This window comes from Schistocerca gregaria, chromosome 6 (assembly GCF_023897955.1).
Source record: "Schistocerca gregaria isolate iqSchGreg1 chromosome 6, iqSchGreg1.2, whole genome shotgun sequence".
NCBI lineage: Eukaryota > Metazoa > Arthropoda > Insecta > Orthoptera > Acrididae > Schistocerca > Schistocerca gregaria.
The window spans coordinates 371,415,845-371,441,992 of NC_064925.1; the positions used below are offsets into that span (position 1 = coordinate 371,415,845).

Genomic DNA, 26,148 nt, shown 5'->3' on the forward strand with positions numbered 1-26,148 from the left:
ATATTGTCGGAAAAAATCGCAACACCAAAAAAATAATTCATGTAAAGTAATGAAATTTCGGGAATACATTTGTCTAGATAACATATTTAAGTAATTAACATTGCAAGATCACAGGTTAATGTAAGCGCGAGACAAACTACTGCAAATGTGATATGCTGGTACATTAGTAACGAGTATAGCCGCCAGAATGTTGCATACAAACAAGCAGACGTGCGCGCATTGTGTTACACAGGTGCCAGATGTCAGTTTATACGATGAAGTTGCACTTGGTCAATACAGGGACGGTTAATGCTGTTTGTGGATGACGCTGGAGTTGTCGCCCGATGATGGCCCGTATGTCGTCGATTAGAGAACAGATCTGATGAGTGAGTAGCCCGAGGCAACATATCGATACTCTGTAGAATACATTGCGTTACAATAGCGGTATATGGGCGAGCGTAGTCCTGTTGGAAAAACCCTCTGGAGTGCTGGTCATGAATGGCAGTACAACGGATCGAATCACGAGACTGACGTACAAATTTTCAGTCAGGATGCGTGGCATAACCATGACAGTGGACCTGCCGTCACGTACACCCTAACTCCAGGTGTAGGTCTTGTGTGTTTAGCACGCAAACGGGTTGGTTGCAGGCCCTCAATCGGGGTTCTTCTAACCAACACATGGCCATCATTGGCACCGAGGCAGAACCAGCTTTCATAAGAAAGCATAACTGACCTCCACTCTGCATTCCAATGAGCTCTCACTTGACACCACTCAAGTCGTAAATGGTGGCGGTTTGGAGTCAGTCGAATACACGCTATGGGGCGTGTGGCTAGGAGCTGTCATTGTACTAAGCGATTTATAACAGTTCGCTGTGCGCTGTGTCACGAACTACTGCTGAAATTACAGCTGCTACTGCTGATGATACAATGCGATGCGCCAGAGCCGTACGCCGACCGCGTTGGTCTTCCCTCTCGGCAGTTCGGCGTGGCCGCCCGGAGCCCGGTCTTCTTGTGATGGTACATTCTCATGGCCACCGCTGCTAGCTGTCACGTGTAGTGGCTGCATTCCTGCCAAGTCTTTCTGCAATGTCGTAGAAGGAACACCCAGCTTCTCGCAGTCCTATTCCACGACCTCGTTCAAATTCAGTAAGGTTCTGACAATGGCGTCTTTGTCGCCTTAAGATCATTTTTGACTAACATCAGTTCATCACGTCCAGTCTCAAAGGTAAGTGTCTCAAAGGTAACTAATGCTCACGACCATCACAGCGTGTATTTAAAGTAAACCTGATTTGCATCCTCATAGTGGAGCTACAAGCGCCACTCTTATGCGACTGGTGCGAAATTCGAATAGACATCTTTCAGATGTAGAAACACGCCTACCAACTTTCTTTAATGTCCCACAGCTACTTCTTGATGTGGCGTTTTTTTTTTGTCAAAGTATTTTAACTTTTTACAGTTTGTTTCTGAGGGGTTTTGAAATGTTCGGTTCCATCTGAGGAGTAGAACACGGGTAACCCGATTTGCCTGGAAGGGTTCAAATAAGTGAACACGCGTTTTGGCTTATTTGTAGGTGCTCGACCGTTTCTGAAAAACACGACAGTCAAAGTTTTGCGGTGTTTTCCAACTAGTTTATATGCCTTTTACCGTATGCTGTCCACAGACGAAATGGTGACACGGCGTTTAGCGTCACGGCTATTTTTATTTTTTTTATTTTGCGAAATCCGATTATTCCTTTTATTTTCATTTATATACCAGTATCTGTAGAAGATTACAACACGAATGTTTTCTAGAGTATATTGACATAACTTTTTCTTTTTGCCAAGCGGAGTAGCCGCGTGGCTTCCCCCGTCGGAGGTTCGAGTCCTCCCTCGGGCATGGGTGTGTGTGTCGTCCTTATCATAAGTTAGTTTAAGTAGTGTGTACGCTTACGGACCGATGACCTCAGCAGTTTGGTCCCATAAATCCTTACCACAATTCTTTTAAAAAATTAATTTTTCTCATTCCTTTTCTTTAACAGGAAGAATAAACTGATATTTGACTTTGTATTACTGTATTTGTCTTCCGAACTATCTACATGCCGTTATCAAGTACAACGCTAAAAGTTCTCAAACCATAAACGCGTCATATCTACACAAGTCAAAATAAGTTTTGCATCATCTCGGTTCCGAGAGTTCCGGAACCTGTACAGAAAATTGTTGGAATATAAATCAACATAAACATCATTTCCGCCTTTTTTATTGCTCATGAAAATCACACATTGCATGTTGTACCACCTCTCAGAGAGACCTTCAGAGGTGGTGGTCCAGATTGCGGTACACACCGGTACCTCTAATACCCAGTAGTATGTCCTTTAGCATTGATGCTTGCCTCTATTTGTCGTGGCATACTATCCACAAGTTCATCAAGGCACTGTTGGTGCAGATTGGCCCACACCTTAACGGCGATTCGGAGTAGATCACTCGGAGTGGTTGGTGGGTCACATCGTCCATAAACAGCCCTTTTCAATCTATCCCAGGCATGTGCGGTATGGTTCATGTCTGGAGAACATGCCACTCTCGTCGAATTATGTTGTTATTCTGAATGAAGTCATTCACAAGATGTACTCGACGGGGGCGCGCATTGTTGTAAATGAAGACGAATGCCTCGCGAATATGCTGCCGATATGGTTGCACTAACGATCGGAGAATGCCATTTACGAATCGTACAGCCATTACGGCGCCTTCCATGACCAACAGCGGCGTACGTCGGCCCCACTTAATGCCACCCCCAAAACATCAGGGAACCTCCACCTTGCTGCACTCGCTGGACCGTGTGTCTAACGCGTTCAACCTGATCGGGTTGCCTCCAAACACGTCTCCGACGATTGTCTGGTTGAGGGCATATACGACACTCATCGGTGGAGGGAATGTGAGCGGTCCATTCGGCACGTTGTTGGGCCCATCTGTACCTCGTTGCATAGTGTCGTGGTTGCAAAGATGGACCTCGCCGTAGACGTCGGGAGTGAAGTTGCGCATCCTGCAGCCTATTGCGCACCGCTAGAGTCGTAACAGACGTCCTGTGGCTGCACGAAAAGCATTGTTCAACATGGTGGCGTTGCTGTCAGGGTTCCTCCGAGCCATAATTCGTAGGTAGCGGTCATCCACTGCAGTAGTAGCCTTTGGACGGCCTGAGCGAGGCATGTCATCGACAGTTCTTGTCTCCCTGTACCTCCTCCATGTCCGAACAACATCGCTTTGGTTCACTCCGAGACGTCTGGACACTTCCCTTGTTGAGAGACCTTCCTGGCACAAAATAACAATGTGGACGCGATCGAACCGCCGTATTGACCATCTAGGCGTGGTTGAACTACAGACAACAGCAGCCGTGTACCTTCTTCCAGGTGGAATGACTGGAACTGATCGGCAGTCGGACGTCCTCCGTGTAATAGGCGCTGCTCATGCATGGTTGTTTACATCTTTGAGCGGCTTTAGTGACATCTCTGAATAGTCAATGGGACTGTGTTTGTGATACAATATCCACTGTCATCGTCTGGAAATCAGACTGATGCATAACTTTTTTTGATGTGTATATTAAGGTAGTCCCGCTTTGAACAGCCGTTACAGATATGACGTGTAAATGGTCTAAGAAATTGATACTGGCATAAAAGCTGAAATCTAGATAGTGCCGAAGATGAGTGTAGTAATACACAGTCAAATAGTGATAATCATTTGAAATCACCCGTTTTCGGAAAGTGTTCTGTTATGCATTGTTTGCCGCGAGACAAATGTTAACGTTTCTTTCCAGAATGACATTCATACGAAGAACTGTGGCGGTGGTAAAACTGTCTTCGCGGGATACTTGTGGTATTCGTAGTATCTGAGTTTAGAATATTTCCACAATCGGTATCATAGATTGGGATGCACCAAACCTTCCTGAACAATAAACATACGAATAAAACACAAGAATTAAAATAAGAATTGATATGAGAATGAAGTATCAAGATATGAGGTTTTAAAGTGATTGTAATTCCCCCCCCCCCCCCCCCCCCCCAATAAAAAGACCATACACACATATATACTGCAACGTCCCCTTAGAAAAATTTATTAATGACTGTCTGTTAAATCCCTTACGTTATTACATTTTCAAACAGCTGAGCGAAACTGATCGTGCTCAGACATTTCTCTCTTTACTTATTCTGATCATCAATAAACTGACACACAATATTTTTAGCGCAACGTAACCTGACTTTCAATAATCCCTACAAAAGAATGGCCCTGACTAACAATACCTATACCTTTCATGAATCACTTACCTCACAAAATCTTCGTTTCTCGAACTACTGCAATACAGCGTCGCCAATACTGCCAGTTAAATAAAAGATTCAAACTACGGAAGGCACTAACTACTGATAGGCATACTTAGCAAATGAAAGATTTTGATAGAGAACAAACAATGTATTTACCTTAACAATATTCAAAAGTCATCATATATATATATATATATATCAGCTGATGATATCCAATATTACACACTTACTCTTTCTGATGGACACACATCCAGATCGTCCGTTCTCAAAATTCTGCCATCTCTCTCACCACATCCACCACCGCTAGCGGCTCACCTCCAACTGCGCAACGTTACGCGCTGTTCAAAAATGTTCAAATGGCTCTGAGCACTATGGGACTTAACAGCTATGGTCATCAGTCCCCTAGAACTTAGAACTACTTAAACCTAACTAACCTAAGGACATCACACAACACCCAGTCATCACGAGGCAGAGAAAATCCCAGACCCCGCGCTGTTCACATCCAGCGGCCCAACACTACAATGGCGAATATTCGAACAATGCCAACCAGCCACAGACTGCACACAGCACAGTCAGTGATTTTCATACAGAGCGCTAGGTGACGTCACCAACATAAAAACATAAACATCTACTTACAATACTGAAGAGGCAAAGAAACTGGTACACCTGCCTAAGGGTATGCCCCCCGCGAGCACGCAGAACTGCCGTAACATGACGTGGCATGCACTCGACTAATGTCTGAAGTAGTGCTGGAGGGAACTGACACTATGAATCCTTCAGAGCTGTACGAGAGGGTGGAGATCTCTTCTGAACAGCACGTTGCACAGCTTCCCAGATATGCTCAATAATGTTCATGCCTGGGGAGTTTGGTGGCCAGCGGATGTGTTTAAACTCAGAAGAGTGTTCCTGGAGCCACTCTGTAGCAATTCTGGACGTGTCAGGTGTTGCATTGTGTCGCTGGAATTCCAAATCCGTCGCAGTGCACAACGGACATAAATGGATGCAGGTGATCAGACAGGGTGCTTACGTACGTGTTACCTGTCAGAGTCGTATCTAGACGTATCAGGGGTCCAATATCATTCCAACTGCACACGACCCACACCACTACAGAGCCTCCACTACTGACATGCAGGCTCCGTGCATTCATGTGTTTGTCTCCATACCCATACACATCCATCCGCTCTTTACAATTTGAAACGAGACTTCGTTCGACCAGGCAACATGTTTCCAGTCTTCAACAGTCCATTGTCGGTGCTGACGGGTCCAGGTGAGGTTGTGGAGTCATCAATGGTACACGAGTTGGCCTTCTGCTCCGAAAGCCCATATCGATAATGTTTCGTAGAATGGTTCGCACTCTGACACTTGTTGTTGGCCCAGCACTGAAATCTGTAGCTGTTTGTGTCACGCTGAACGATTCTCTTCAGTCATCGTTGGTACCATTCTTGCAGAATCCTTTTCGGGCAGCAGGGACGTCGGAAATTAAATGTTTTACCGGATTCCTGATATTCACGGTACACTCGTGAAATAGTGATAGGGGGAAAGTCCCCACTTCATCGCTACCTCGGAGATGCTGTCTCCCATCGCTCGTGTGCTGACTAAAACACCACGTTCAAACTCACTTAAATCTTGATACCCTGTCATTTCAGCAGTAGCAACCTATCTAACAACTGCACCAGATACTTGTTGTCTTGTATGGGCGTTGACGACCACAGCGCCGTATTCTGCCTGTTTATATACCTTTGTATTTGAATACAGGTGCCTATACCAGTTCGTTGGCGCTTCAGTGTAATAGACATACGACACTTATTCCGATATCCAGTTATAATTTTACTATTAATACAGCGTCCTTGAATCCACTAATTTGATAAGAAATATTCGTGTAGCAACCTTCTATGAACAAGGCTGGATACATTAAAATAATGAAAATAAAATAAAAACAATAATCAGGTTTCGAACCTAGGACGCAAATTCAACAGGACGATATTCTGACGATATCGCGCGATAAAAGACGCATAAAGTTCCTCGAAAATACCTCGAAAACTTTGACCTCGTTTTTTCAGAAACGGTCGAGTATCTACGGATAAGCCGAGACATGTGTTCGCTTTATTTGAGTCCTCTTCCACTAATCCAAGTTCCTGGGAAACCAGGTGGAGGTACTTTCCGTGTTTTCCTCTTGGGTCAAGTAAAATGGTCGCGGAGGGAACTGACTGACCAATCACCAAGATGAATTTGCCATTGGTAGCAGGCGTCTCCACTAATCAGAAGACGCAGGGACAGCGCCTGGCTCCTTCGCCTCAAAATTTTCCTCCCGCTTTAACCCCAATAATTCGAACAAAGCGACGCCAGCACGTGGGGCCGGAAGAACCAGACCCGTCGCCGCACGTTTAAAACGGCTGATCACACGGGTGTCACGACTGTCTGGCGCCTCGGGCTGGCTTCGAAGATTACATCCAATCGCCTTTCTTTGACTCCTACTTGTAATGGTTTTTTATTTACGTGATCATTACGGCACTCCAACCCCAGTTCTCGATACCAGTAATATCGTACTACTTTTCTGCGAAGTAACAGACATCTTTTTATGACAATATTCACATTTGGTTTTATTAATGTATAGATACTCCGATGTATCGACGTATTACAGTGATATGGTTCTTGTGTGTATTCATTTCTGTGAGACTGTCATAATCTTCGACTTACTTGTAACCGTTTTGGCTCAAATGCGCACAGAGCAGTCTTTGTTTCACTTTGCAGAAGTTAAGTTGTTATTTCGCTTTGTAAAAGAACAGTCAAGTCTTGTGTTTGGTTAAAGAGGAAATTAAATATATGAAGATTGATACAAAACTGTTTTTTTGAGGATGTGACAATTAAGAAGAAGTATATGTGAATTTACAAGAAGTATGAAGGCTTTCACGACCGGATGACATATCTTCTGGTAAACCCTCTGGGATGTAAGGTCGTGGTCCATGAAATTCTTTTCATGGACCACGACCTTACATCCCGGAAGGTTTACCAGAAGATAAATTTACAAGAAGGTTTATAATGTGGATCGTGAACACCAACTCAAAAATTATTTCTACCATAACATTGTTCTGATCTGGGATTGTTTGACGATTAAAAATTTCCTTCAAAACGCATTTGTTAGGTCTTCAAATATTGCTAAAATACAGATCTGGACCTTCTAGCAGTCAAAGTGGAATCAACAAGATGAGCCTCGAAATCTACGTGGGAATCGATTCAAGATAAGTGCCAAAATTAATGACTCTTACAGTGACTTCATTATTTCCATTCTGACGATACCATCCACAGTCAATAACTTTGTTGTTGCCTGATAAAGCGAACATATGCTGTGTGAGCAACATTATTAATCTGATCTCTAACCTACTTTTCAAGTGGTGGTATTGTTAGATACTGCAATGTTAAACCAAGAATGTCCACCTGAATTCACCTAGACGCGTGCGTTTATAACTACACTGACATTCATTGAGTCCAGTTATACGTCCATGTTTAGGACAGATGGTTAAATGTACTTATTGTGCTGAACATCAAATGCCGTAAAAATGAAAATAAAACAGTCTGGCATGTAAAACATGAGAAATCACAGACAGAGAAAAGATACTCTGCCAACCTGATCAAACCACGAAATCATTTAACTACAAGATTATATGAGAGGTGGATTGACTGAAGCCTTTCGTAACGATCGTGTCCTCTGCGACACGTTAAACACTAATCATCTGTCTTTGCACAGTGGGCGATATCGGGTCCACTCTTGTTCCTCTTATATACAAATGACTTGCCGTCGTGTACCCAGTAAGTCGAAATACATTCGTGAGGCAAAACATTATGACCACTGCCCACCGCCACCCTCGTGGCGCTGCAGTCACATGACGCGGTAAAGAAAGTATATAAGCGGAACAGAGAGCAATGGGAACCTCACGTCAGTTTTCAACAAAATCTTTGAAACCGTTACTACCCAACGAATACGAGGTGTGTTTTTAAGTAAGTACCGTTTTAAAATTTAAAAAAGACGTGCTAAGATATCTCAATAATTTTATTTTTACATTAAAGCCTGTACCTTAATCTACTTTTCTACACAATTTCCGTCAATGCTGAGGAACTTGTCATAACGTTGTACCAATTTGTGAATACCCTCCTCATAGAAGTCTGCCGCCTGACTTGATAGCCACTGCATCACCACTGTTTTGACTTCGTCATCGTCTTAAAGACGCTGATCGCCCAGGTGTATCTTCAAGTGCAGGAACAGATGGGATCGGGGCTGTACGGAGGATGATCTAGAGTTTCCCATCGAAAAGATGTGATGAGATCTTTGGTCTGATTCGCCACGTGCGGACTGGCATTGTCTTGCAGCAAAACGATGCCCTTGCTCAACTTCCATTGACTATTGCCTTGATTCTGTGTGACGTAGGCCACCCATGTCTCATCGCCCGTAACAATTTGGCTTAAGAAAACATCGCCGTCGTTGTGGTACCGCTCAAGGAAAGTCAATGCACTATCTAAACGTTTGGTTTTGTACACATCCGTCAACATTCTCGGTACCCAACGTGCTCACAATTTTCGGCAATTCAAGTGCTCGGTCACAATGCCATACAAAACACTACGAGAAACATTAGGAAAGTCATCCCGCAAGGAGGAAATCGTAAAGCGCCTGTTTTCTCTCACTTCATTGTCCACTTCTTGCACCCAACTTTCATTAACGACTGTAGGACGCCCACTCCGTTGTTCATCATGCACATTTGTGGTCCCATCTTTAAATGCTCTCACCCACTTTCTTACCATTCCATCACTCATAACGTTTTCTCCGTAAACTACACAGATCTCACGATGAATATTGATCGCTTTTAGGCCTTTAGCACTAAGAAATCTTATAACAGCCCGTACTTCACAGACGGCGGGATTCACGATTATCGGAGACATTTTAAACACTCAGTACACAACGTAAACAAGGAAGAATCAGACTGTCATGGCGTCAGCGCGTGGATTAGGGTATAGGCTTTCATGTAAAAATAAAATGATTAAGATATCTTTGAACGACTTCTTTTAATTTCAAAACGCTACTTACTTAAAAAAACACGCCTTATACATCACCATCTTGCAACCCACCTACCTATCAGCAACACCCAATGTGGCTTCTCTCCGAAATAATCCATCGATGACCAACTTCTTTACCTTATCCAACTAATCTCCCATCAATTGAATAAACACAAGTCCGCCATATTTGCTCCTTCATATCCAAAAAGCCCTCGACTTGGTACGACATTCTGGACTGCTCTTGAAGCTACAAACCTATTCTCTCCCGGTTTACTATGTCCGCCTTATAGCGTCCTCTCTTCACTACCATCACACCTACTCCCCTTCTTTCACCCATCTACAGATGTGCCTCAAGGCTCTGTCTTTTCATGTGTGCTTTACATCCTTTATACTGCAGGCATTCCCAAACAGCTATCCCCAAAATACCTCCTGCAATATACTGACTACTCCGCGTACCTAGCCACTCACGGCACCCTTCAACTCTCCCATGCCTCCTTCCAACGCCACCCTAATCTCCTGCTTGAGTGGTATAATATGTGCAAACTTCAAGTAAATCCACAGCAAAGCCAAGCCACCATCTTTGGTCGCAGCACTCGGTGTTTCTGTCGCCCAGATTTCCATCTCTCCATCTACAACGAACTCATCCCTCTGACTAACACAGTGAAGTATTTAGGACTAAATCTCGACAGGAAACTAACATGGAACGCATATCACCTTACCATCCAACACAAAGTTCTAAACTGACTAAAAATATTAAAACTACTAACAGGCCCCACCTGGGGTCTACGTCTTTCTACCATTATCCTCATCTAAATCCCTCATCGAGCCCATCCTAGCCTACGCCAGCGTTGCCTGGATCTCTGCCTCATCTAAATTCTATAAGTTCCTAATAGAGACATGTACTCTGCATCACCCTCCATGTCCACCTAACTTCCTCAACTTGCATCTCGCACCACCTCACCCACTTCTCATAGCTTCTTCTCATCCTCGAGCACCTTTCACCTTCCATGTACCTTCATGCCTTCCCACCCTCTCCCGCCGAAATTTTAACCAACTCCCACTCCCTAACAATGAAATCCATCCCGAGATGTACCCCTCTTTCCAAACTTAATCACAACGCTCTACCTCACATCATTTTCTTCTTCCTCCTTCATCCACCTTGCTCATTTCCAGTCGCTACATATAGTTCTACAAGGCTCCACAGTCGTATTCATCATTTAATTTTCATGTATCACGTAGCATCCCCATTACACCACGGCATCATTAACATTCATCAGTGACTATATCTTAACTGTAACACAAAACTGTCAAACAAGTTTTAAAAACCATCAGTATTTTCGACCCATATGTATTTTATAAAATCCTCGTTTTTTGTCATTTGTTTTTATGTAAATATGGTAAACATCGCTCACTCTGTTGTTATCTTTCTACATATTTTAACCACTTTTTAAACTACAATTTATGTAACCTTTGGTTGAAGAGTAGTTTTTAGCCGTTGTTAGCCTGCCCCAAATCATGCGAAATTTAAATAACAATAAAGAAATGAAACAATGAGGAATCAATCTAACGATAATACGAGCCACAAATAGGGAAATCCGCTGACTTAAGCGACTTGAGCAAAGGACAGATTGTTATGACCGGCGCCAGGGAACGAGGATCAAGGAAACGGCGAAACTATTCAGCTGTTAGCTTGCTACTGTCGCGATCATGTACGAAAATGATTGGGAGAAAAAGAAACCATGAATAGGTGGCACGGTACTGGACGTCCTCGGTGCTATGGCCTGTCCTCGTAGCAGTGCACCATTGGTCCCTATAGTTGAGTCAGCATTGAGTTGATTCCTGACAGCTGCAGTGGGCTGGGAACAGCAGCTTCAAGGGACTTTTTCTACACCGAACGAGCTGGCGCAGTGGTTAGCACACTGGACTCACATTTGGGAGGACTATGGGTCAAACTCATGTCTGGTCATCTTGATTTAGGTTTTCTGTGCCTTCCCTAAATCGCTTCAGACAAATGCTGGGACGGGCACGATGGGCTTCCTTCCTCACTCTGAAGGGACCGATGGTCTCGCTGTTTGGTCCCTCTCCAAACCAACTAACCAACCAACCTTCCTCAGCCACTAATGTAACGCGATTTTGTAAACGTCTCTAACGCAACGCCTCAGTGTTGTCACAACTCTGTCAACGGCTACTGTTTTCGCCAGCAGCCGTGCAGCCATTAGCGCTTCACAGTTGAAAGCTGGCAACAGCGCTGCGGGCTATCTGGGATTCTCTTACGCAGTCCAGACTACGGTTCTGCTGGGTACAAATTGGCACAAGTCGATAGCCTTCGTGACAGTAATGTCATGTTTTCAACTTCTGCCCGCCGCAACTTCCCAACTGTTGCACTGTTGCTGCTCAATGAACATGTATCAAGTATTAATTAATTCAGCATTTAGCAATAAATATCGATGCAGATATTCCTGGCCCATAGGGGTCACATACAATTCCGATTTCCCTAAAGAGTTACGAGCAATTCACAATGTGACTCGAGACATGGAATTATATGTTTAGTAAATGCTTTAAGTATCATTTGCCTTCTGCTCATTGAGTTATTTTTGACTGGGATGATTAAAATTCATATTCATTACTTCAGATAAGTAACACATCTGAGTACGAACATCCCTACAATACGAATGAATCTCAACTTATCTTGGTTCTATAGTAGATCTCTGAGGTTGATGGCAACTGTAACCAAAAGATAGTCAACACAAAGGTTACTGATATTTGACGATCGCAACTTCAGGTGGTAAATTACCAGCGGAAAAATGCTCCTCTCACAGCACAAAATATGCAAATATGCACCTTCTTATTTAAAAGACAGTTAATTCGTAGGTTACCAGCTGCTACCTTCCTCAGCACCTTTACAAATGTTCCTAAGGATTCTGACATGTGAAAGTATTCACACTTTTTTTAACACGCAACTCACCTCAAACTTCCATTAGCTCTCCTAACTCTTAACTCACTCACACCAACTACAGTTCAATTCTTTTATCTTGGCGGCTCGCGCATGCCCTCCCAGACGCGGGAGATTGCTGCATTGCCAGTTGTGGGCTCTAAGAGAAGCAGCACCATAGTATTGTATAATATAGTTCGCAAACTTACGTTTAGGGGGTAGTGCACAGTTTATGAAGTAAAGCCACCACGGCCGCATTAACACTTTTGCTGTTACAGAGACGGGCTCCCCGCATTTTGTCATCACTGCACTACTCACCTGTGCAGACACATGGTGTTCCGACTGTTTTGACACACTTATCATTCGATTTCACAAAATCTATTTGGCACAAAAATTTGATTTTTATACGTCTTCTTGACTGATACCTTCCACCCATAAATGACTTAATTTTGTTTCGATGTTCAAAGCGTTTTTGTGCAGCATTAAATGTAGTAAACCATTGCACGAAATTTTGAAGAGTTTGCAGAGGTAAAAGTCACAGCGTATACTTTCCGTATGGTTGATTTTAGTTACCACTAGATATTTCAAAAAATTACATTCAAACGAATAAAATTCATGAAGTAAGACCCTTCGATATGGTTTTTAAATAAAGAAAATATTAGGCACCAAACAAGAAACCTTTTGCTTATCAGACAAACACCTTAACCATTACCTTAACGCAATACCGACAAATACTGTTGGTATGACTATCAATTACTCACGTTTCGTCGAAGTACGATAGGAAATAAACAATTACCGCTGTTCTTTATTGCGAAAAAGCGGTTAGTGAGAATGAATTTCCCTGCTATCGCCCGAATCAGGAGTCTTATTGCTTGTTTGAGTCAACTAATAAACAGAATATGAAGCAGTTGGTATAAAGAATGCTTTTTCCGAAATTTCTTTTATAGAAAGTCTGCTATCAAGACATTACTTTTGTTCAATTGGAGAAGGCAATGGAAACCACTGCATTAAAGACACGTAACGTGTATCCACAGGACATGTAGCCTGTAGTTGAAAAAGTGTCATGATGATCTCTCCAGTGGCAAAAGATTCCGGAATAGTCACCCATTCGGATCTCCGGGAGGGGACTGCCAACGGGGAAGTTACCATGAGAAAAAGATTGAATAATCAATGAAAGGATAATGTTCTACGAGTCGGGGCGTGGAATGTCAGAAGCTTGAACGTGGTAGGGAAACTAGAAAATCTGAAAAGGGAAATGCAAAGGCTCAATCTAGATATAGTAGGGGTCAGTGAAGTGGAGTGGAAGGAAGACAAGGATTTCTGGTCAGATGAGTATCGGGTAATATCAACAGCAGCAGAAAATGGTATAAGAGGTGTGGGATTCGTTATGAATAGGAAGGTAGGGCAGAGGGTATGTTAACTGTGAACAGTTCAGTGACCAGGTTGTTCTAATCAGAATCGACAGCAGACCAACACCGACAACGATAGTTCAGGTATACATGCCGACGTCGCAAGCTGAAGATGAACAGATAGAGAAAGTGTATGAGGATATTGAAAGGGTAATGCAGTATGTAAAGGGGGACGAAAATCTAATAGTCATGGGAGACTGGAATGCAGTTGTAGGGGAAGGAGTAGAAGAAAGGGTTACAGGAGAATATTGGCTTGGGACAAGGAATGAAAGAGGAGACAGACTAATTGAGTTCTGTAACAAGTTTCAGCTAGTAATAGCGAATACCCTGTTCAAGAATCACAAGAGGAGGAGGTATACTTGGAAAAGGCCGGGAGATACGGGAAGATTTCAATTAGATTACATCATGGTCAGACAGAGATTCCGAAATCAGATACTGGATTGTAAGGCGTACCCAGGAGCAGATATAGACTAAGATCACAATATAGTAGTGATGAAGAGTAGGCTGAAGTTTAAGACATTAGTCAGGAAGAATCAATACGCTAAGAAGGGGGATACGGAAGTTCTAAGGAATGACGAGATACGTTTGAAGTTCTCTAACGCTATAGATACAGCAATAAGAAATAGTGCAGTAGGCAACACACTTGAAGAGGAATGGACGTCTCTAAAAAGGGCCATCACAGAAGTTGGGAAGGAAAACATAGGTACAAAGAAGGTAGCTGCGAAGAAACCATGGGTAACAGAGGAAATACTTCAATTTATTGATGAAAGGAGGAAGTACAAACATGTTCCGGGAAAATCAGGAATACAGAAATACAAGTCGCTGAGGAATGAAATAAATAGGAAGTGCAGGGAAGCTAAGACGAAATGGCTACAGGGAAAATGTGAAGACATCGAAGAAGATATGATTGTCGGAAGGACAGACTCACAGGAAAGTCAAAACAACCTTTGGTGACATTAAAAGCAACGGTGGTAACATTAAGAATGCAACGGGAATTCCACTGTTAAATGCAGAGGAGAGAGCAGACAGGTGGAAAGAATACATTGAAAGCCTCTATGAGGGTGAAGATTTGTCTGATGTGATAGAAGAAGAAACAGGAGTCGATTTAGAAGAGATAGGGGATCCAGTATTAGAATCTGAATTTAAAAGAGCTTTGGAGGACTTACGGTCAAATAAGGCAGAAGTAATAGATAACATTCCATCAGAATTTCTAAAATCATTGTGGGAAGTGGCAACAAAACGACTATTCACGTTGGTGTGTAGAATATATGAGTCTGGCGACATACCATCTGACTTTCAGAAAAGCATCATCCACACAATTCCGAAGACGGCAAGAGCTGACAAGTGCGAGAATTATCGCACAATCAGCTTAACAGCTCATGTATCGAATCTGCTTACAAGAATAATATACAGAAGAATGGAAAAGAAAATTGAGAATGCGCTAGGTGACGATCAGTTTGGCTTTAGGAAAAGTAAAGGCACGAGAGAGGCAATTCTGACGTTACGGCTAATAATGGAAGCAAGGTTAAAGAAAAATCAAGACACGTTCATAGGATTTGTCGACCTGGCAAAAGCGTTCGACAATATAAAGTGGTGCAAGCTCTTCAAGATTCTGAAAAAAATAGGGGTAAGCTATAGGGAGAGACGGGTCACATACAATATGTACAACCACCAAGAGGGAATAATAAGAGTGGACGATCAAGAACGAAGTGCTCGTATTAAGAAGGGAGTAAGACAAGGCTGTAGCCTTTCGCCCCTACTCTTCAATCTGTACATCGAGGAAGCAATGATGGAAATAAAAGAAAGGTTCAGGAGTGGAATTAAAATACAATGTGAAAGGATATCAATGATACGATTCGCTGATGACATTGCTATCCTGAGTGAAAGTGAAGAAGAATTAAATGATCTGCTGAACGGAATGAACAGTCTAATGAGTACACAGTATGGTTTGAGAGTAAATCGGAGAAAGACGAAGGTAATGAGAAGTAGTAGAAATGAGAACAGCGAGAAACTTAACATCAGGATTGATGGTCACGAAGTCAATGAAGTTAAGGAATTCTGCTACCTAGGCAGTAAAATAACCAATGACGGACGGAGCAAGGAAGACATCAAAAGCACACTCGCTATGGCAAAAAAGGCATTTCTGGCCAAGAGAAGTCTACTAATATCAAATACCGGCCTTAAGTTGAGGAAGAAATTTCGGAGGATGTACGTCTGGAGTACAGCATTGTATGGTAGTGAAACATGGACTGTGGGAAAACCGGAACAGAAGAGAATCGAACTATTTGAGATGTGGTGCTATAGACGATTGTTGAAAATTAGGTGGACTGATAAGGTAAGGAATGAGGAGGTTCTACGCAGAATTGGAGAGGAAAGGAATATGTGGAAAACACTGATAAGGAGAAGGGACAGGATGATAGGATGATAGGACATCTGCTAAGACATGAGGGAATGACTTCCATGCTACTAGAGGGAACTGTAGAGGGCAAAAACTGTAGAGGAAGACAGAGATTGGAATACGTCAATCAAATAATTGAGGATGTAGGTTGCAAGTGCTACTCTGAGTTGAAGAGGTTAGCACAGGAAAGGAATTCGTGGCGGGCCGCATCAATTCAGTCAGTAGACTGATGAAAAAAAAAGAAGTAAGAGCCGTTTTATGCGTGAAGTTTTGGAACTTACTGGTAAGCATCCAATCGCATGAATGCCAGTAGTTACGTTTCGATTTAATACATGTGCACGATTTTAATCCTTGTCCCTGGGAGGTGCCGGAATGCCCAGAACAAATACAATGGGCATAAGATCATCAAGACTGGACGTTACTTACAAGGAGGTCGCGACTACCAGCAATCACCGGTTTAGTCCAAATGTGTTGTGTTCGCAGGGCTTTGACAGAAATGAAATTAACAGAAGGGGGAGCTGCAGATGTCCAAGTGTTCGCAAAAAACAGCATTTTCGGCGAGGAACGGCCGAGACTTCTGTCACTTCACGTTGCCATAGTTGCCTTGCTGCAGTTGGCGCAGCGGAAAGGATACGTAGTGATAATTCGATGGCTGCTGGGTCGAGTCAAAATGCAGATTTTTTATTTTCAGTTTTTGTGTTACACAGCAAATAAAGCTCCATTTATAGTATCTTTTAATATTTTCATAAAAAACATGAAAAGAAAAGGTAAAGAAAAGTTCGGAAATGCAAATAATTTTCGAGGAAGGGATTATAAGACGTCTACAAGAACTTCATACATAAAAAAATACATCCTTTTATTGTTTTACGGTTGATGGTTTACTTATGTTGGGATGATACTGATGTTGGGATGATACTAATAATAAAATAAGGGGAAGCAGTAATTTATCGGCATCTTGCACTCGTTAAAACACCACATTTTTACAATTACATTGTCTTTTTAAAGTTTGTGTAGAAAAACAGATGTTTTACATTCATAAAGGTTGTCTCTCATCTCGCAGTTTGGTAGTAAACCGCACGTATCGCATCATTTCGCCAAAAATTGCCGAGGGTAGCTGGTGAATTACAACGGGGAGTATTCTGATACAGTGTTCTCGGGATGTGATTTCTTTTTCTCTCTCTACGAAGGATGAGCAGTTTTGAAACTTTTTGATCGAATTTTTTACCTGACGATGAAAATAGACATCTCGCTGTTTCACGACTGGAATGCATTTGGTAAGAATCACTGGAATGCATCTGTTGTACAACAATCGATTTGTTTGTCTTTCCCACAAGTCGACTAACAGAATAAATCTGTTCCCTTGCACGTAGGGCTTCATCACACCAGTCAATTTTTTTGTGTAAGGCTGGTGTAAGTTTTATACATTTTGATGAAGTAATGACGACATTCATAAATTTTTCCGCGAGCTCATCGGTTTCTGAGTTCTCAGTCCAAAACTTTCCTTTGCCTTTTACGAAAATATTAATAACGACACTGGGATTACCGTTCTGTACTCTCTTCGTCGTCCAACCGTTCCCTGGAAACTTTGGTAAAACACACTGAAACGCCAAAGAACCTGGTATAGCCATGCGTATTCAAATACAGAGACTTGTAAACAAGCACAATACGGCGCTGCAGTCGGAAAGATGGGTTTGGCGCAGTTGTTAGATCGGTTACTGCTGCTACAATGGCAGGTTATGAAGATTTAAGTTAGTTTCAACGTGGTGTTATAGTCGGCGCACGAGCATTGGGACACACCATCTCCGAGGTAGTGATGAACTGGGGATATTTCTGTACGACGACTTCACGAGTGTACCGTGAATATCAGCTATCCCGTAAAACATCAAATCTCCAACATCGCTGTGGCCAGAAAAAGATCCTGCTAGAACGGGACCAACGACGACTGAAGAGGATCGTTCAACGTGACAGAAGTGCAACCCTTCCGCAAATTGCTGCAGATTTCAATGCTGGGCCATCAACAAGTGACAGCATATGAACCACTCAACGAAACGTTTTCGATATGGGTTTTCGGAGCCAAAGGCCCAATTGTGTACCCTTAATGACTGCACGACACAAAGCTCAACTCTCGGTTGGACCCATCAACCCCGACAAATTACTGTTAATGATTGAAAACATGTTACCTAGTCGGATGAGTCTTGTTTCAAATTGTATCGAGCAGATGGACATGTACGGGTATGGTCATGAATCCATGGACCCTGCATGCCAGCATGGGACTATTCATGTGGTGGAGGCTCTGAAATGGTGTGGGGCATGTGCAGTTGCAGTGATATGAGACCCCTGATACGTCTAGATACGACTCTGATGGGTGACACATATGTAAGCATCCTGTCTGATCACCTCCATCTATTCATGTCCATGGTGCATTCCGATGGACTTGGGCAATTCCAGCAGGACAGTGTGACACCCCACATGTCCAGAATTGCTACGGAGTGGCTACAGGAATACTCTTCTGAGTTTTAACACTTCCGCTGGCCACCTAACTCCTCGGACAAGAACATTATTGAGCATATCTGGGATGCCTTGCAACATGATGTTAGAAGAATCTCCACCCCCTCGTACTCTTAGGGATTTATGGATAGACCTGCAGGAGTTATGGTGTCAGTTCCATCCAGCACTACTTCGACATCAGTTGAGTCCATGCCTTATTGTGTTGCCGGTCTTCTGCATGCTCGAGGGGGCCCCACACGATATTAGACAGGCGTACCAGTTTCTTTGGCTCTCCAATGTAAATTGCTCATGACTCGCCCTACCCGCGCTAAAAATGCTAATTTTCCTAAATGCTTGGCTATCTGGTGCTCTCACTTCTGTCGCTTTCATTTCTGACCAAGTCCTGCTTATACGATAAATTTGAAGGGGATGATGGTAACGAGTAGGTGAGGTTCTCTTGTTAGATCACTAAAAACATGTCATTTTCTAGTGAAATGCCTTTCTTGTTACTCCCAGATATGCCATTATCAAGATGAATGGCTGCATGGCATCACGAGTGCAGACCAGTGGTGGCAGTGCTGTGTTATGGGGGACATTCAGCTAAGTGTCCATAGGACCAGAGGTAGTATTCACGGCAACTGTGGGCTACGTGAACTTTGCTGTGAACCAACTGTGTCCCTTCATGCTTGATGTCATCTCCGACGGCAGTGGATACATTCAAACACAGTAACAGTCTGTGTCTCATGGCCAGAATCGAACTTTAGTATCTTCAGGAGCATGATGCTAAACTCAGGTTGATGTCTTGGCCACCAAACCCGCCTGATCTGACCTCGACAGAACGTTTCTGACTCGATATTGTACGTCAGCTCTGTGTCTATAAAGCGCTGGCGCATAATTTACCAGAAATGACCTATTCACAGATATCTGGTGCCACATACCTCACGAAAACTACCCAGGATTTGTTGAATCAACGCCATGCGGAATCGCTGCTGTATTGCGTTCCAGTAGGTGGACCAACACGCCAACAGCCAGTTGCTCACAATGTTTTAGCTCCTCACTATATGTCATGAACCACACCAGAGTGCCAAATGCTACACTGGACACTTCTCTGGGAGCTTCTTTTACTTCTGACAATGCCTCTCCGCTAGGAATGGCATACTGAGTACTTTCTGCTAGGAAGCCTTCGGTTCAGCTGAATATCTGTTCAGGTATTCCGTATGTGCTCGTTGTATATACTGATCGACGGAGGGTACTGTTTTTAGGCATTCTGAGACTCAAGAAACACGACATCAGCACGAATACTGCTATTGATTGCTTTTTCGATCTCATGAATGAGCACAGCAAGCAGGGTGTCCCACACATGAGTGCTTGTAGGAACATTAACAGTTCTGATAATAAAATCGTCTAGTCTCCAGAAAAGTCATCACAGTGGAGACCAAAATACACATGAAGACAAAAAAGAAAAACAACGAACCATGAAGAAATTATCGAAAAAGGACAGAAATCACTAGATGTGATGTACATGTATAGACTAAAAAACGATTACAACTTCACAAAAATTAGTTGATTTATTGAAGAGAAACAGATTCACAAATAGAGCAAGTCTGTAACGCACTGGTGCACCTCTGGACGTGATTCAAGCAGTTATTTGGTTTGGTATTGATGGGTAGAATTGTTAAATGTCCTCCTGAGGGACGTTGTGCTATATATTGTGCAACTGCATGTTATATTGTCAAAATCCCAAGCTGGCTGGAGGGTCCTGCCCATATACCTCCAAACGTTCTCAGTTTGGGAGACATCCAGTGACTCAAACGGCTAAGTTAGAATTTGGTAAGCATGGAGACAAATAGCAGAAACTCTCACTATGTAAATGTAAACCCAGGATGACTTTCCATGAAAGACAACAAAACAGGTTGTAGAATATTGTCAACATACTGCTGTGTTGTAAGGATGCCACGGACGACTACCAAAGGCATTCTGTTACGATGTGTAATGGCACCCCAGACCACCAGTCCTGGTTATCGGTCCATGTGGCAACGCCAATCCGGTTGGTGTCCCACTGCTGTCCAGGTCATCTCCAGACACATCTTCAACTTGGAATCTCACTGACTGGAGTAGAATTGTCTTTGGTGATAAGAAGTTTTGGCCAGTGGTGAGATACTAGCCTGACTGTTTCCTGCTGTACAGCCTGATGACCAGCAGTGATGGTCTGCAGTGCTATTCTTTTCATAGCAGAACACTTGGTTGTCATCTGCGCCACCTTCATAGGACGGCAGTATGTCGATGATATTCTATGTCTCATTTTGTTGCCTTTCATGGCAAGCCTTCCTAGGCTTACATCTCAGCAAGATAATGCCTGCCTGAACACAGTGAAAGTTTCTACTCCTAACCTGTTTCTACTCCTAATTTATAAATTGGCCAGCAATGATGCCAGATCTCTTCTTAGTTGTGAATGCCTGCAGCATTATGAGCAAGACCCTCCAATCAACTAGTGATTTTTTACTAGCTAATGTGCAATTGGACAGTTGGACAGGATCTGGAGTGAAATCCCTCAGGAGGATATAAAACAAGTATATCAATCAACACCAAGCTTTATAACTGCATGCATAATGGCCAGAGTTGGACCAACACTTTATTGACATGCTCCATTTGCAAAGATATCTCTCTTGAATAAAACATCCAATTTTTCTGAAATTGTAATCACCTGTTTGTCTGTACATGCAAATCACATCTACCAATTTCCATCACATTTGGTCAATTCCTTCATAGGGCATCATCATTCTTTTTTTCTTTTTGAGTTTACTGCATAATTCTACCATACAGTGAAATAGTCAACAATTCTACTCCACAAATCTACAACATAGTGAAGTGAGATAGGTCTACAATTAGGCAATTTTCTTTGTTGGAACTATGCCATTTTCCAGTCATGCAGCATAAATCATTGTTCCAGAGACCTACTATGAGGTCCATTCAGCAATTAAAGAGACAAAATTGATGTAGAAAAATAACAGTGTATTATTTTTACAAACCGAGACTTTTATTACTCTTGAACATAATTCCCACTTGTCCCAATGATGAACTAGATCTTTTCTTTTCTCTTTTTAACAAATGATGCAAGGACGTCTTTGTCTTGTTGTTTGCAAATTCTTTGACTGTCTCGTTGTTGCTGAACTTTTGTCCACATACTGCCTCCTTGAATGAATAATAATAATAATAATAACAATAATAATAATAATAAACCCTGAAAATCCAAGGGAGCCAAGTCTGGACTGTAGGGAGAATCAGCTAGAATCTCCGAGTCTGTTTTTCAATGGTTTCTAGGTCATCTGGGCAGTTTGAAGGCTAGTGTTGTTGTGAAACAGTATCAGTTTTATTTGAGATCCATAATGCTTTTCTCTGCTTGCTGGGTTTACTTTGTTCAGTGCTGTGTTTGAGCAGTAAGCACTGTTTATTATAAGTTGATCTTCCAAACAATCAATAAAGATGTCACTTTGGGCATCCCAAAAGATGGTCAACATGACTTTACCTATTATTTAACCACCAGCAGGGAGGGGGGGGTTGGCACCACTCACTGCCCCACGATCCAGTTCAAAGTCTGGGTGGAGGGTGAGATATGGTTTCATTTTGTGATCTTATCAAGATCTGACCTGAAAATCTGTGCAGTCTTTTTCAGGCATTATGTGACATTCGTCTGCTTTACTTCTTTGTTGATTGCCATCAGTGTTGATGTACTGTGTTGCAACTAGTAATAGTCAGAATAAATTGGACAATCAATTGGATACATAAAACTAAGCACAAATTTAGGTCTGGTGTAATATTGTTTAAAACTGGGGGCCAACCTTTCTCTTTTATGGAAAAATCATATTATATTCACATATGTTAATAGTAATCAGTCGAAATTGAAAAAAAAGCGGATTTTAGGAAGGCAGATGGCAAAACAAGAGGGGAAGTAAAAATATGCCAGCTAGAATCATCACAATTACTTCATAAATATATCATCTGCAAAAGTTTGAAGTTATTTGTAATATTGTCTGATATATTCTTAACGTAAAGCATCAATAGAAAGGGTTCCAAAACACTTCACTGGGACACAATTGATGTTATTTCTAATCTGTCAGTGACACCACCTGATGGCCTCTATTTTGTATGGAGCACATTGTGCTCACGTGGAAGTGATCTAGATGCTTGTAAAACAATAAACTGGTAGCCAAGATCGTGGGGAAGTCTTTTTATTCCATGATTACCAGTTTTGGTGAAACTAAAGCCGGCATCATCTTATCTTAGGACACATACATGTTGCCTTGATGTTGTAACCTGTGTGCGTCAGATCCGATGATGGCGGCTTTTGTTTCACCGAAACTGGTAATCATAGAATAAAAAGAATTCCTTAGCTACCAGTTTATTGTTTTAAGCTGGCCTCTATGCATCGCTTTCAGGATGTCCTGTGAGAAAAGTGCAACTTTGGTTTTGCATGTCCATTGTTTTCAGTCATTCAAGTGCTTGACAGTACCTGGGTTCAGGTTGTTCAATCATGTGAAAGTAAGTTCAGCTTATATAACAATCTGTAAGTGATTTTTACTATGAATACATGATTAAGTAGCTCCAAATAAATACTGGTAGTAATAAAAAGTTATAAAACATGTTGCACAAATTATAAGAAGTTTTTTAATTTCATAATTGTGGATAAAAGTGGCTTATTATTTGTAAATCATTTATTGGTAATCTAAATTTTAGTTACATACAAAAATTTTATTCAGTAGATTTCTATGTTACAGTTTTGTGGGACTGGATTGTTGGAAGGCCACCTTGCCTAGCAAAATGCCCAATCCATGTGTGTGAAATTGATCCTGCTGTCGTGCATGGTTACTGCTGTGGCTGTGCCAGGTTGTTTGGTAAGTAACTCATCTATTCACTAATATTGTGTGTGTGTGTGTGTGCGTGTGTGTGTGTGTGTGTGTGTGTGTGTGTGTGTGTGTGTTGCCTGTCTGCATGCATGTTTTGTGCATACTAACTCCATTCTTTATACTCCGCCATAGATTTTATGGTATTGTACTGAAAATCAAAATGAAATTGATAAACTGTATTCCATGCACAGGTTATATTTTATTTTATTTTCATTTACATAAATTTCATCTATATCTACATTCCATAAACCACTGTGATGTGAGTGGCAAAAGGGTACATCCAGCTGTATCACATATTGTTCCATTCACATATGGAGCAGAGGAAGAATGTTTGTTTAAATGCCTTTGTGCATGCTGTAATTGATCTAATCTTGTACTCCTGATCCCTATGAGAGTGATACTAGGGGATTGTAGTATATTTCTAGACTCATGATTTAAAGCTGGTTCTTGAAACTTTCTCAAGATAGTCTATGTCTGTCATCAAGAGTCAGCCAGTTCAGTTTCTCAGTGACACTCTCACAGATCAAACACACCTATAACCATTCATGCTGCCCTTTTGTGTATACATTCAATATCTCCTGTTAGTCCTATCTGATATGATCCCACACACTTGAGCAATGTTCAAATGTTCAAATGTGTATGAAATCTTACGGGTCTTATCTGCTAAGATCACCAGTCCCTAAGCTTACACACTACTTAACCTAAATTATCCTAAGGACAAACACACCTGAGCAATGTTCTAGGATGTGTCACACAAGTGATTTCTAAGTAATCTCCTTTATCGACTGACTGCATTTCCCCAGTATCCTAATAATAAGTCAAAGCCTGCCATCTGCTTTACCCATCACTGAGCTATGTGATCATCCATTCCATATCCCTACAGTGCATTAAATGCAGGTATTTGTATGAACTGACTGACTCCAACTGTGACTCATTGATATTATAGACGTAGGATGCTACTCTTTTTTCGTTTTTTGAAGTGCACAGTTTTACTTTTATGAATGTTTTAGAGCAATCTTTGCACCACTTTGAAATCTTCTCAAGGCCTGACTGAGTATCTTTGCAGCCTCTTTTAGACAGTGCTTCATTGAAGATAACTGCATCATCTGCAAAAAGTCTGAGATTGCTGGTAATGTTGTCTGCAAGGCCATCAATATAGAACATGAACAGCAACAGTCCCAATATACCTCCCTCAGCCACATCAGAAGTTGGTTCTTCATTTGTTGATAACCCTCCATCCACGATAATTTGCAGTATCATCTCTAGCTTAAGTCCTCAATACAGTCACAAATTTCGATTAATAACCATGCAATTGTACTTGTGATAGTAAGTATAGGTATGGCACTGAGTCAAAAGCTTTTCCAAAGTCAAAATTTCTGCATTTAACTTAGAGCCTTGATCCAGAGCTTTCAGTATGTCATGGGAGAAAAGTGTGAATTGATTTTCACATGACATTTTCACATGGAATGTAGGGCCTAAGGTTTGAGCTGAAAATATGTTCTAAGTTCCTCCAACAAATTGATGTCAAGGGTATTGGATAGTAGTTTTGTGAATTGCTTCTACCACCCTTTTTGTAAATGTGTGTGACCTGTGCTTTCTTCCAACTTCTGGGCAGTTTTTTGTTTGGGAGATCTACAATATATTATAGTTAAAAGAGGGGCTCACTCATTCACAAATTCAGTATGGAATCTGGTAGGGATTCCATCAGCCCTGGAGTTTTGTTCAGATTTAGTGATTTCAGTTATTTTCTGAACACCACTGACACTAATATTTACTTCAGTCATGTTTTCTGTGGTATGAGGATAAAATAGCGCCAATTTTCCTCGGTTTTACTTTCTAAAGGAACATTTAAAATGGAATTAGACCTTTCTGCTTTTACTTTCCTAGCTGCAGTGTCACTTTCAAGTGGCTGGACACTAATTTTGGTTTTGCTAACAGCCTTTACACAGCATGAGAATTTCTGTGGGTTGGGGAAAGAGAATTTGAGAAAATTCTGCTAACAGTTATTATATACACAGATTAACACCCATATGCAAATAAAAATTTTTATTAGGTGGAGCAACGCCACCGCTTAATTTTACAAAAAGATGAACTTTCTTCGATAACAAAAAACTTCTTGTCCTACCAAAATTTTATAACAAGCCAAAGAATAGGCCACCTTATTGAATTGAAATATTAGCAACTGAACTGAATTTAGTTTCCTTTGTTGGGTTTTCCCTATATGCTTTCTGGCGGATGCTGAGGAAGTAGAAGGGTGCAGAGTCCGGGGTCGATGGCCGGCATAGCGAAGATGTGGCACCTGTACATTCTGGCTGCATCGAAGTATCTTCCGGGCGGCAGTCCATGGTGGGTCAAAAGACACCTGTTTCCCTTTCTTCTGGCTATTTAACACAGCAGCTTCAGTCTTCCTCCACTGATTCCAGAGTGACAATTGGTGGCTGTTGGCGATCCCTGACTGGTGGATGGTGATATCACAGTGTGACCATCCGCGCCAGAAACAGGCTTGTAAGGCTTGTGCACATGCATAGTTCATGGCTGATTGAATGTTTGGTGGGAATGCCTCTATTGCCAGCTGGCGTAACGCGCCTGTGCTAAGTTGCAGGTACTGCTTAACTCTGCCGCAGTAGCCGACCGTTGCATTTGTGTGGCTGTGCGTGCCATGGCAACAGTAGTCACTGAAATTTCCAGAATGAAACTTTCACTCTGCA

The 26,148-nt window shown here is 42.0% G+C and overlaps 1 protein-coding gene across 1 annotated transcript in view; it reads left to right on the forward strand.

Moving 5' to 3' along the window:
• The window catches only part of LOC126278456 (uncharacterized), a 72,060-nt gene that overhangs the window by 22,357 nt on the left and 23,555 nt on the right, over window positions 1–26,148 (forward strand). Inside the window, exon 2 of the mRNA XM_049978582.1 lies at window positions 23,312–23,428. Within this exon, the coding sequence (XP_049834539.1) occupies window positions 23,312–23,428 (117 nt within the window). The remainder of the gene's footprint in view (window positions 1–23,311; window positions 23,429–26,148) is intronic.